Source organism: Eleutherodactylus coqui, chromosome 4 (genome assembly GCF_035609145.1).
Source record: "Eleutherodactylus coqui strain aEleCoq1 chromosome 4, aEleCoq1.hap1, whole genome shotgun sequence".
Classification (NCBI taxonomy): domain Eukaryota; kingdom Metazoa; phylum Chordata; class Amphibia; order Anura; family Eleutherodactylidae; genus Eleutherodactylus; species Eleutherodactylus coqui.
This window is the reverse complement of record NC_089840.1, coordinates 49,935,761-49,949,560: the sequence shown is the minus strand read 5'-3', so window position 1 is coordinate 49,949,560 and position 13,800 is coordinate 49,935,761. Positions and strand designations below refer to the sequence as shown.

The window sequence follows — 13,800 nt, the reverse complement described above, 5'->3', positions numbered from 1 at the left end:
TTTCCAACCCCTGGCACAGAAGATGAAGCAAACAGTGAGCACTGTGGCTAGTTCGCCAGTTGTGGAAGCAATGTGGCTACCTGGTACTATTATGGGAGCAGTATAGCTGGCATTAGTGTTGCTTCTTAGGAGGGTATGCCTGCTGGTTGGCATTCTTATAAAAACACTATAAAAAGCATAGGAGAACTGTGACTAATTATATTGAAAGTCATATGGCTTGTAGCCAGTATTACACGTTGACTGGCACTGTTTTTAGGATATAGTAGGGCTTGCTGGATTTGTTAAAAAGGCACAGTGACTGTCTGTGCCCACTATAGGGTCACTTATGGGTTAGCACCTTAGCTGGGTGGGGGGTCCTTGTCACAGACCACACACCACTTGTAGGGTTGGGGATCGCGGTTCAGGCTGGGAGCAGTAAATCAGAGCAAGAAGACTTTACTAATTAATGAGCACTTCCTTCATCAGACAGAAGAAAGTGCTCATTGATTGTTTCACTGATCAATCCAAGCTTCTATCACTGACTGCTCAGTGACACCAAGCTGAGAGGTTGTGGTTGCAGCTTCTACTGAAAGTCCCGGCTGGGCATCTCTACAACTGAATGTCACCCCACGCTTTCATCGCAAGGGGCCATTTCGGGACCCCCGAACATCAATAGACGCATTAAAATACTTTTGTCAGAATTGACTAGCTGCTAACCGGAGTTTTTTCTGGCAGGTGTCATCTGTAAGAAACAGACGATACCTGCAGCACACTAGATGGGACGTGGATGATGAGAGTGGTAGTTATCTTGAATTATGTCACAGCAGCTATCACAGCACTTCCCCAAACAGCAGCATCTGCAGTGGTAACTGATATTAATAAGTCCGGTGATAATTTTTCATGACACCAGTGCTTTACATCAGAGAGTTGTAAGAGAAGAAATCATGAAGAGACTGAAGCTTGTAGTACACAGGCATACCGCTAGGGGTCGCAGGGTTCGAATTGCAACCCAGCCACTTAGCTTTGGGGGTCCCTCACCACAGAAGACTTTCAAGCACACGGATCGTGGCACGCAGTTTAGGCAAGGAGCAGGAAGACCTTAGTAATCAATGAGTGATTCCTTCATCAGACTGAAGGAAGCGCTCATTGATTGTTTCTCCGATCAATCAGAGCCTCTATCACTGATTGGTTGGTGACTTCTGGCTGAGAGGCTGTGGTTACAGCTCTACTGTTTATAGTTGTGCCTCCGAGCCTTGTCTCCTGCTGCACCGACACACCAGCTCCGTTGTCGGAACGGAGAGGAGGAGGAGGAGGAGGAGGCTGAAGAAAGGGCTAGAGGACTGCCACATCCTGTGCTCCCCCTCCAGCTGACCGGAGAACACATGACTCCTCTTCTATCTAGAAAACACACATGCAGCCATCTGCAGGAATGGTAAGTATATGTGTAGTGTTCTGTATGTATATTGTATGTGTGTAAGGGCTCATTTACACATATTGTTACCGCATATTACACACATGTATATCCCACGAGTAACACGCGGTGAATGGAGGCAATGAAAGTCAATGGACTTTGATTCTTTCATTCACACCTGAATGTGGGCACTGTGTATTGATAGCATGCGCTATTTATTTGTGTATCATACGCAGCCTTACTATGGTCTGCGTATGAAACATTGTCTATACGCTGGCATTGCATACGGGCAGCGTTTCCATACGCATCACCGCTCTGATCAATGCAGGGAATTAAAAAAAAACACTGCGCAGGACCATGACGCGTCACTTACGGGCATGCGCAGTGCCATACACAGGCTCAGGATTACTGTTAAATTAAAGGGGTTTGCTGATAACCCCTGAGGACATTTTTTTTTTGTCATTTTTGTTTTCTCCTCCCTTTGTTTAAAAAAATCATAACTCTTTTAATTTATCAATCAGCATAGCTATCTGAGGGCTCGCTTTTTGCGGGGCGAGTTGTATTTTTCAATGGTACTATACCATATAAAGTGCTGAGAAACGTAAAAAAAACCCCTCTAAGTGGAGTTAAAAGGAAAAAGAAATGAAATTCCGTAAGCTTTAGGGGGGTCTTGTTTGTATAGTGTACACATTGCAGCAACTGGCATGATAACTTTATTCTGTCAGTCAGTACAATTACTACAATATCAAATTTATATAGTTTTTTTTTGTACATCCTGTAGTGTTGGGGTTAGGAGAAGTTGGGGGGGGGACTTTTTCACACGGGCCCATGAGACTTTAGATACGCCCCTGTGTTGCGACAGTTTATTGAACTCAACTGGTTTCTAACATTCAGGTTCTCAGCATACAATTATTTACAATATTCGTCCTCTCTACAATGGCAGTAGGGTAGCCTGGGTGATCCGGGGAGGTGTTGGAGGTTTGCGGATTATGTAAAACTAGGCTCTTCAGCATCCTAAATAAGGAATAGACAGAAGGAAGTTTCTGTGGTGGTGGAGACTATGGCGCTGGCCTCGGTGTACTCCCTCCTGAACTGACTAAGGCACTAGATGCTGTCCTGACTCACTCACCCAAGAGATTGGTCCCAGTCTGAGGCGCTTGGGCGGTCTCACTCACTCTTACAAGCTCACTTGTGACTGGCAGGAAGAATAGCCTTTCCAGACTCCTTCCTCGTGACTGCGCACCAGTATCAGCCTACTCCACACTCCACTCTTTGTTCCGCTCCCTCACCACATCTCTCAATACTCTCTCACTCTCTGCACATACGTCTGCTCCTCTTGCTTTCCCTAAAACGACTCCAAATAAATTGCGCACTTCCAGTATTCCTGTGAGGGACTTTTTTCTTTTCTCTCTCTCTTGACCAATCACGGGCTCCCTCTCTCTGTCACATGACTGTCTATCAGCTGATCCCAAAAACCTTCTCATAGTGCAGACTTCCAGGTAAGCAGAGGTAAGTGGTAAGGAGGGGCGCAGTGATGCTCAACCGGTGGGTGTCCAGAGCAGTAAATGCAGATTAGTTTGTTATTTTTAACAATGTTTTCCCTCTTAAATATATTTTTAGAACTTGGAAAAATCCTTTTTAAAAGGTAGGCTGATAAAGTACCATGGCGGGAGGTATTGCTTCTTATGTGTTTCATTAAACTCCCTCTGTGAACCCTTTACATGCTACAATCTACATAGATCTCGGCGTGTAATGGGTAAACAGTGGGGACCTCTGTGTTGATACACCCACGCTGTTGCAGACGGAGGCCGGTTATCGGTGACAGCCGGCTCCCGCTGCTGAATAGTGTAGGATCTCTTCTGATCTTGCGCTATCCCCAGGGCGTAACTGTACGTTTTGTTGTGTTAAGTACCCTTCTACCAGGACGTACAGATATGCCCTGTGGTGTTAAGGCGTTAACAGCTCCGATCGGCCAATTGTAGCTGTTGCCGTGGGGTGTCAGCTGTTATAAACAGCCGGGCGCCCGTGCTGTATGACGAGAGATCTCTCCTCATACATACCCCAATGCTGCAGGATGTAAATGTACGCCTGACAGTGTTAAGGGGTTAAAGGGGTTGTCCCGCGGCAGCAAGTGGGTCTATACACTTCTGTATGGCCATATTAATGCACTTTGTAATATACATTGTGCATTAATTATGAGCCATACAGAAGTTATAAAAAGTTTTTTACTTACCTGCTCCGTTGCTGGCGTCCTCGTCTCCATGGTGCCGACTAATTTTCACCCTCCGATGGCCAAATTAGCCGCGCTTGCGCAGTCCTGGTCGTCTGCTCTCTTCAATGGAGCCGCTCGTGCAGAATGCAGGCTCCGTGTAGCTCCGCCCCGTCACGTGCCGATTCCAGCCAATCAGGAGGCTGGAATCGGCAATGGACCGCACAGAAGAACTGCGGTCCACGGAGGAAGAGGATTCCGGCGGCCATCTTCACAGGTAAGTATAGAAGTCACCGGAGCGCGGGGATTAAGGTGAGCGCTCCGGTAAGCTTTCTGTACGTCCCTGCATCGGGGTTGTCTCGCGCCGAACGGGGGGGGGGGGGGGGGTTGAAAAAAAAAAAACCCGTTTTGGCGCGGGACAACCCCTTTAAATTAAGGTTTTTAAAAGTAGTAAACATAAAAATTCTATAAATTTGATATTGCCGTAATTGCACTTAATTGCAGAATAAAGTCAACATGTCCTTTTTACTGCACTTAGAATGCCATAAAAACAAAACCCCAAAAACATTGTCTCCTCTTCATTATGTTTTGTTTTTTTTTCCATTTCACCCGCTTTAAAAGTTGTAAGGACTGCGGCCATCAAAAGAAGTTCGGAAGGGGCCAAAATGAGAGGCCCATTGCACCCACCATGAGCCTCTAGCTACACCCCTGGCTAACACTCTCAGGATACACAGTCTTTGGCTGGTTCGGACTACTATGATTGAGACTGTTATGTAAGCACCTATGGGAGTACTTTGGCTGGTGCTGTTATGAGGCCACTGTAAATCACTGACATGGGAGCACAATGACTGATGGCGGTGTCAGACTGGGGTGCTAGGACCCAATACTAAAAATCATTCAGGGGTCCACTGTACAGCTACTTGAAAATATTACCTGATCCCCGTTCGCAAATTCCTGGCCACTGCATTCCCACACACATCAATGAAAAGGTGGCAACATTGGTGTGTGGCCGAGTTTCCACTGAAGTATATGGAGAACATGGCAGCTGAGAATTGGTGGACCTGCATCCACCCGATAGGTAAGGATTCCAGAGTTGGCATTTATGGCATATCTAGTAAAAGGTACGATCACACTACCAACCACAGCATGGCCAAAAAATGCACCGAAATGTAGTTTTATTGTAAACCAGCAGTTTTCAAACTGACTTTTAAAGTCTCTGCGGTTTTGCTGATGGACAGCAGTTTTGCCTACAAACACGTGTGGCCATTCACAATCAGTTCGAGGACCATATTGTCTGCAAAAGAAACCGAACACCAGCGTGTCTCGTGTGTAACCTCTCTACTAAGAAGCTTCCTTGGGTTTTCAGCTGTGTGTAGCTGGGAGTTATAGTTCCCTCTAGAGGGGGGCGGGGTGACAGGAACATGACAATGAATGCACTTTAATTACCTAGCAGGAGAGAAGGTTCACATACTTATTTCAGTAATAGCTGCTATCTTACCTTTGCTTCATACTGTTCCAGTCTTGGGCTCCTCTCAGTCTGCTGCCTGGCTCTTGCCTTGGACTAGTGGCTATCTCAGCTATGTGAGCCGGTAATATATATGGTCACTCAATGCCAGGCAGTAGCAGAAAGCTTCAAGATATTTGATGACAAGGAACAACATCAAGAAGGCAGGAAGGGAGAATACTGGCTGGTCTGTCAGAGCGTCATCTCAGCCAATGCACCTATAGAAATAGATGAACTACCCAGTTTATTATATGTATGGATAGGCAGCATACAGCATCACAGTCAGTGTGTATGTAGGGCAGAGGAAAAAACGTAGTAAAATTTCAACAGGAGAAAATGCATTTGTTTCTATGCTTCAACCAGAACATGTTTCTCAGTTCTATAGCTGCAGATCATAACAGAGCTATGGCGCCCTCTGGTGTATATATGACATAATAATGTATCCTCATATGTTTTCCCTGATTGCAGTGAAATAATTGAGTCTCTTGCTCTTCTTTCTTCTCATAAATAGCTACAGCATCTAAGGGGGAGCAATGTGAGGTGGACCCAAAATTAAGAAGAAACTGCGGCTACCTCGGGATCAGCAAAGCACGATGCGAGAAAAGAGGTTGTTGCTATAACTCAACCGTCTTCTTTACGAGCTGGTGCTTCTTCTCTAAGTCACAAGGTAGGATTCTTTTTTCTTCAAGTCTGAACAGACGACAAAGACAGTTACATCTGCTTCTTGGATAGCTGGGTGACAGCCATTGCAAATCTCAGCTCTTAGGGCAGTTGTCACCCAACTTTCCCAAACCCCTGATTATGTTAAATAGTACCAGTGACTCAGTTCCTATATCATTACAAAAATAGTGATGATTGCCTAGTAAGGAGTTTAGGAAAGCTGGGAGAGGAATCAGTCACATTTCTGCATGATACCAGATTAACCCCTTACAGACCAAGCGCCGTAAATATACAGCGCTTGGTCATGGGCTTTAATCCCGCATCATAGTATAACTATGGCATGGGACTAAAGCTCCTGCTCCTGCACTTTAGCAGGAGCAGGTTAGGTCCTCGACTGTTAGACACAGTCGAGGACCCAAAGGAGAAGGCAGAAGTTTCTGCCTTCTCTTTCACAGGCTACATAGTGCTTAGAGAGCATTATGTAAAAAATGCAGGAAGTGGCAGTGCAGTTTCCTGCATGGAACCCGGCGATCAATTGAGCGCCAGAAACCCCCAGCATGTCACAGGTGCATGGTCTTAGGAGACCCCGGCCCAGGTCTGCAAGTGAAAACCACCCACGCCAACCTAAACCATTACCATAGACTATGCAAATTCTATATCAAAATTTTCAAAAAAAGGGGGGAACTTTTATTTTAAATATAATATTAAAAAAGAGAACTATAACTCCGAAATCTTTTTTTTTTACTTTTTGTACACATTACACTTAGTAAAGCAAAAACATTAAAAAAAAATCACTGAAAAAATGTATTAAAATATAGCCATATTTGTTATGAAAAAAATGCAGCAAAAATAACTTCGGCAGTCAAGAAAAAAATAGGGCTTTAAAACCACCACTTGGGTAGAATCGTTTACGTGTCTGGACCTTTAGCACAGAAATACCCTGGACTTTAAGGGTTTAAAGCAATTTTAGATTACTGTCTTATTGCAATAATAACATTCACTTTCTTTTACTTCCAGAAAAGGCTCAGTGTTCTGTCGGCCTCCAAACAAGGCAACAATGTGGCTTCCCTGGAATACCTGCTAAGGTTTGTTATTCCAGAGGCTGCTGTTTTGACGCAAATGCCCCGAGATGGGAGCGGTGCTTTTATCCCCAAATCAAAGGTAAATGATTCACTGCATTATCCATAGATGAAATATTAATGTTCTAGCATGGTCTGGTTCTCTTAAAGGTTGCGTTGTTACTAACTCTTTATATTCGGCCATCAAAAAGTTAAGGGCAAACCTAGTGGGGGGCTATATGCTTATCCTAAGCCCTGTCTGCCAATCAGAAGCACAGAGGGACTCAGCAGTCATTCACTAGGAATCATATTGGGTTTCAGAAACATTTTTCAGGACTGATTTGGTATAAATGGGAAATAAAAAAAAGTTTAGACGAATGCAGGCCAGATTATCGGGATATAAATTATCTAGAAAAAGGCCTTATGTAATGGACATTTCTCATACAACTGTTATTGCTTTCATTTCCCGGCATTAGATAAGAGTGTCTTTTTTGAGCCTGATGTTAAGACTGAAGAATCCTAGGAACCATCTGTGCTTCTATGGATCCAAGTATGACAATAAAAGGTAATATAAAATAAAAGCTGTTACACTATGGTTTCTACATTGAAAATGCTCGCACTCTCATAATAGACAAACATACATAAGCTTTAGTAATAATGAAGCAAAAAATTAAATAGACTTAAAATCTAGACAAGACCAAACATGTATCACTCAGAGAATAATATATCTAAGTGTATGCATAACACCTAAACCAATAAATAAGGCCAGACTTGAGTCATATGAGAAATATAATGGCACGCCCCATCCTGACATAAAGTGCCTAAATATGGAGGCTGGGTTGTCATGTGACCATATAACTCCTTCTATGGCTTCAAAAATGTAAAAGAAAATTGCAACTGAAAAGATTTATCATGTGATCTAATAAAAAGAAAAATAATAAGGAGTTCTTTATGGTCAAATATCACCCTGATCATCTAGTATAAGGATGTCATCAATATATATTCATTAAATTACCTGAGTTTTAAATTAAAGGAACATTCCAGGTAAAACAGATACACTGTCTTTGGGCTAGTTTAGGGTCTGAAGGACGGAGCATGAACTAACATAGGGGCCGCCCATCTGTTATACTCCACTTCTCAGGTTCTCTGTTACTTGGAAGTGTCCCTCTTAGGCCGATTTCACAATTGCGTCAGTTCCATCACAGATCAGGAATGCAACTCATTTTGGGGGAATTTTTTGGGGAGGCTTGAAATATAAACACTACCCTGAAAATAGCTGCATTACATTAAAAAAAAGGAATATATGACTTAGCAGGCTCAGTCCGGGTCCCTCACGCTGCTTTAACGCTCATCTTGCAGTCCTCAGCCGCCCACAGAACATCACTTCCTGGATGTGGGATTTATGAATTTCGTAACCAGGAAGTGATGGCTCAGATTGGTTCTCGAGCGATGATCAACCAGTCAATACAGTGCTCGATGACCCAATGCGACGACAGTGATTGGTTCATCAAGCATTGCATTGTTTGGCTGAGTAGCAGGATTTGTGAATGCTGTAACCAGGAAGTGATCTTCTGTGGGCGGCCGAGGACTGCAAGAAGCGCATTAGAGCTCCGGAGAGCAGCATGAGGGTTCCTAGACCAAGCCTGCTAGGTAAATATAATAAGATATCCCCTGAAAATAAGACCTAGCACCTCTTTTGGGGCAAAAATTAATATATGACAGGGTCTTATTTTTGGGGTATTCAGTTCCGTCCACAGATGGAGTGTTTTGGCCATGAGGATTCCCGTTTTCTGCTCCCCAAACAGAGCAGGAATCCCTGCCGCAATCCTGGGCCTATATGTCAGGCCTCGGACCCCTTTTTAAGTTCTAATACCTGACCACAGACCACACTTCTAATAAATAAATACAAATAATACCTAGTGGGTAGTAAGGATATCCCAGATGGGGGGCTGAAGTACAAAAAGATAAACACATAGCATGACAACACACATTTTGACCTCCAATATAAATTCCATGGCTAATCTCTGCTGTATTTGTCTTACAGATCTGCCAACAAGCTTCTATCAATGTGATTTTTCTTCTCATAATCATGTTTTATTAAAGTTTTAATTGTTCTTATGTTCCTAAAACATAAAAAAGAAAATAAATTATTTTGCTTGCAATTGCAGATATTTTTGGTTTTGCTATTTCTCTTATTTATGCAGCGCTGACGTACTCCGCAGCGTTGTATTGATATTGCACTCACTCGCAGCAGTCCTTGTCCCCAGTGGACTCAATCTATATTCCCCATATCATAGACATACTAGGGTCAATTTAATAAGAATTTGAGTTTGAATATGTTGGTAGGGAGAAAATCCATTGTTTTAGCTGTAAAGTCTGGGATCACATACACAGCGCCAGTTCCTGGTGATCCAGTGGTATATACCTGGTGACTAATTAATTTATACATTGTGCAACACCTGATGACCTAGTGGTATATGTAAAGGACAGCTCTTGCTAACAAACCAATATGTTCATGGTCCAGCTCCTGGTGGCCCAGTAATAAAGTTTTGAGACCGTAATGATATAATGTCCAGATGAATTAGATACTAGGGTACTGAAGGAAGCAGCAGAGGTAATTGCTGAACAATTACAATCTAGCACTCTTCTTCAGCATCTCTTCTGGCATTTCATAGTGCTGCCTCTGATTGGTCACAGCGCTCAGCCAATCAGAAGCAGTGCTTTCAGGAGGTGGGGATTTTTCAATTCCCGGTCAGAAGAAATGCTGCAGAAGAGGACCTGCAAGAAGACGCTCCGGAGATGACAGGGCTTCTAAGGTGATGTATTATTTTATTTTTTTTTGCAGCTAGGGATTATTTTTGGGGTAGGGTTTATATTTCAAGCACCTCCCCCCATGAAAATCCTTGCTGCTGGGAGTCCACTCATCAATGAACACTGTGACAGTGCTGTCACAGTATTCAGTGATGAGGGGACTTCCTTCGGGGATGAAGGAATCCCCTGCCCCTGCTGTCACATCTGCAGCAGGGGATCGCTATCGTCTCCTATTAATTTCAATGGGGCAAGCACTGCTGCTGCCCCATTGAAAACAAACGGAGAACACACAGTCTCCAGCCGCAGCTGTGACTGCCACGGCGGGGATGAAGGACACTCCCACAGATGAAAATACCTCGCATCCAGGGGGTTTCTGAGGTTTGCGAGAGTAATATTGAGACATGAATCACAGCCCGATATCACTTTCACAATATCGTGTGCAGGAGCCCTTAGGTAGATTCACAAGTGGCTGAGTAATCATACTCAAAGAGTGGCCACAAATGGCTGTACACCCAACTGGAAAAATGTCTCAAGTGGGGTACTACAAAGCTCTGTCCTAGGCCTAGCGGTGTTCAACATTTTATAAATTATATAAAGGAGGAACTGAGGGAAAGCTGATCAGATTTGCCGATGAAACAGAGCTAGGAGGGATAGCAAACACTGAGAGCTAGAATTCAAAAAGATCTAGAAAAGCTTGAACAGTTGGCGGCAACTAACAGAATGGTATTTAACAGGGAGAAATTCAGAGTCCTACATCTGGACAAGAAAAATGAAAAAAAGCTCATACAGAATGGGAAGAATTGAGCTAAGCAGCACATGAGAAAAAGACTTGGGTATACTAATAGATCACAGACTGAACATGAGTCAACAATGTGATGCAGCAGCAAAAAAAGGCAAACATAATTCTGGGATGTATTAAGAGAAGCATAGAGTCTAGAACACATGACGTAATTATCCCCCTCTACTCTTCCTTAGTCAGACTTCATTTTGAATACTATATCCAGTTCTGGGCACCCTAATTTAAAAAAGACATTGACAAACTGGACTAAGTTCAGAGAAGAGTTACCAAGATGGTGAGCGGTCTGCAAATCATGTCCTATGAAGAACGGTTAAAATATCTGGGAATGTTTAACTTGCAGAAGGGAAGGCTGAGAGGAGACTTAATAGCTGTCTACAAATATGTGAAGGGCTGTCACAGTACAGAGGGATCAGCCATATTCTCATCTGCACAAGGAAAGACTAGAAGCAATGGGATGAAACTGAAAGTGAGGAGACAGATTAGATTAGAAAAGACTTTCTAAAAGGGAGGGTGATCAATGAGTGGAACAGGTTACCACAGGAGGTGGTGAGTTCTCCTTCAATGAAAGTGTTCAAACAAAGGCTGCACAGACAACTGTCTGGGATGATTTAGTGATCCTGCACTGAGCAGGGGGTTGGACCCATTGGTATATATGGTGTCACAATAGTATGTACATTGTCCTGCCTTTGGTGACACAATGCTATATATAATTATTCAGTTGGTGTCCTAGTGGCATATATATATAAAACCAGTCCCTGGTAACAAAGTAGTATATAAAATATAAGCACTGGTGGCAAAATAGGGTATTCGATTGTATATAGTCCCATGTCCCTGAGAATGCATTGATACTGTATATATAGGCCTAGTAAATATATCAGTTATCTATATTTAGTGATATGTACAGAATGTATATAGCAAAACCAGGAGCAGAGTGCAAATAAACCATATTCAGTATTGCAACCTGTCCTTATATATAGTGCAGCCACATGTCCCCATATACATTGCAGCCACATGTCCCCATATTCTGTTTAATAGCCACACATCCCCATATACAGTGCAGACGCACGTCCCCATATACAGTGCAGCCGCACGTCCACATATACAGTGCAGCCGCACGTCCCCATATACAGTGCAGCCGCACGTCCACATATACAGTGCAGCCGCACGTCCCCATATACAGTGTAGCCGCACGTCCCCATATACAGTGCAGCCGCACATCTCCATATACAGTACAGCCTCACATCCCCATATACAGTGCAGCCACACGTCCCCATATACAGTGCAGCTGCACGTCCCCATATACAGTGCAGCCGCACATCCCCATATACAGTGCAGCCGCACGTCCCCATATACAGTGCAGCCGCACGTCCCCATATACAGTGCAGCCGCACATCCCCATATACAGTGCAGCCGCACGTCCCCATATACAGTGCAGCCGCACATCCCCATATACAGTGCAGCCACACATCCCCATATACAATGCAGCCACACGTTCCTATATACAGTGCAGCCGCACGTCCCCATATACAGTGCTGCCGCACGTCCCCATATACAGTGCAGCCGCACATCCCCATATACAGTGCAGCCACACATCCCCATATACAGTGCAGCCACACATCCCCATATACAGTGCAGCCACACATCCCCATATACAATGCAGCCACAGGCCTCTATTTACGGCGCGCTGGATCAGACGTAGATTGAAAGATTGGTAGTTTTTTTGAAGTATATCACAGCGGATACAATCACAACTTCTCAAACAGCAGCGTCTGCAGTGGTAAACGGATATTAATATGCGGGCTGATAATTTGTCGTGACATCAGTACTATACAGAGAAAAGAAATCGGGCAAAGACTGAGGTTTGTAGTAAAAACTAAAAAACACAGAAAGTGGTCATATTTACTGATACAAGGCAGGTCTATACACCATGTAACCACCAACATGCAAACAGACAGAATGCTAAACACAGGAGCAAAAAAATCACTTTTGATGACACTGATAAGTCAGCCACTCACAAAACCTCCTAAATAATGAGGTAGGTAGATGCTTAGTGTTTATTTCTGCACAGAAAAGTGGATATACATTGCCAGACCACATGGTACTTCTAGTGCACCACGCAGGCTTACAACCTATTAGTAATGTCATATTTGACACCAGCAGGCTGCCCTGCACCCCCATAGGCAAACCACACTGTCACCGGCACCCTGGGCTCTCCCAGCATTCAAAACGGCACTGCATGTTATAGATAAATACTAATAAATGTGAGGTATTAGCTGATATTTTGGCCAAAATACGTGAACCCACAACCCTCGTCACAGATCCTCACTTATTGTAGGTCCATACACTAATATTGGTTAAAATATCATACAGACAAAAAAAGAAATATCACAGAAAGCGGCCATACTTACTGATACAAGAGAGCAGGCATATACCCCATGTCACCCTCAACATGCAAACAGCGAGAATGCTAAACAGAGGAGCCAAAATCACCTTTGAGGACACTGTAACTATGTCCGCTTTCTGTTATTTTCTTTTGTCTGTATATTTCCTTTCTGTCATTTTAAGCAATATTAGTGCCATTGCCAGTGTGGTTCACCTGTGAGGTGCAAGGCAGCCCACCTGTTTCAAATATGGCATTACCAATAGGTTGTAAGCCTGCATGGTGCACTACAAGTACCATGTGGTCTGAAACTGTATATCCACTTTTCTGTGCAGGAATAATCACTAAGCAGCTGCCCACCTCATTATTTAGGAGGTTCTGTGGGTGGCCGCCTCATCAGTGTCCTCACAGGTGATTTTAGGCTCCTGTGTTTAGCATTCTGGTTTAAGTAAAACTGCATCCTAAATAAGGAATAAACATCCTCTAGTGAAAAGGAGGCTTCTGTGGCCGTGGACACTATGGCGGTGGCCTCTGTGTACTCCCTACTGAATGGATTAATGCACTAGATGCTGTGATGACTCGCTTACCCAGGGGACTGGAGCAGGCCCGAGGTGCTTGCGCAGTCCCACTTACAGTTACAGGCTAGCTCATGACTCCGTCAGGAAGATTGTCCTCTCCGGACTCCTTTCTCATGACTACTTACCTGCACCAGGCCTTCTTCATTATCCACTCCTTCTCACATTCCCCCTCCTCAGCTTCTCTTCCCCGCATTCCTCATTACTCGCTCACTGCACATACGTCTGCTCTGCTTCCTTTCCCTAGAACGACTGCCAAGTCTACCTGTAAGGGACCTTTTCTTCTCTCTCTCCTGACCAATCACGGGCTCCCTCTCTGTCACACCATTGTCTATCAACCAATTCCAAAACCTTCTTGGAGGGCAGACTGGCCAATGGGAAATGGGGCAACCAGCAACCGGAGGAGAAATCTCA

General features: G+C 44.0%; 1 protein-coding gene across 1 annotated transcript in view; it reads left to right on the top strand.

Moving 5' to 3' along the window:
* LOC136624604 (putative gastrointestinal growth factor xP4) overlaps positions 1-8,988 on the top strand; it is a 44,290-nt gene extending 35,302 nt beyond the window's left edge. Inside the window, exons 2-5 of the mRNA XM_066598564.1 lie at positions 5,615-5,770; positions 6,781-6,924; positions 7,298-7,386; positions 8,866-8,988. Of these exons, the coding sequence (XP_066454661.1) occupies positions 5,615-5,770; positions 6,781-6,924; positions 7,298-7,344 (347 nt within the window). The 3' untranslated portion in view covers positions 7,345-7,386; positions 8,866-8,988. The remainder of the gene's footprint in view (positions 1-5,614; positions 5,771-6,780; positions 6,925-7,297; positions 7,387-8,865) is intronic.
* The last annotated feature ends 4,812 nt before the right edge of the window (positions 8,989-13,800 follow it).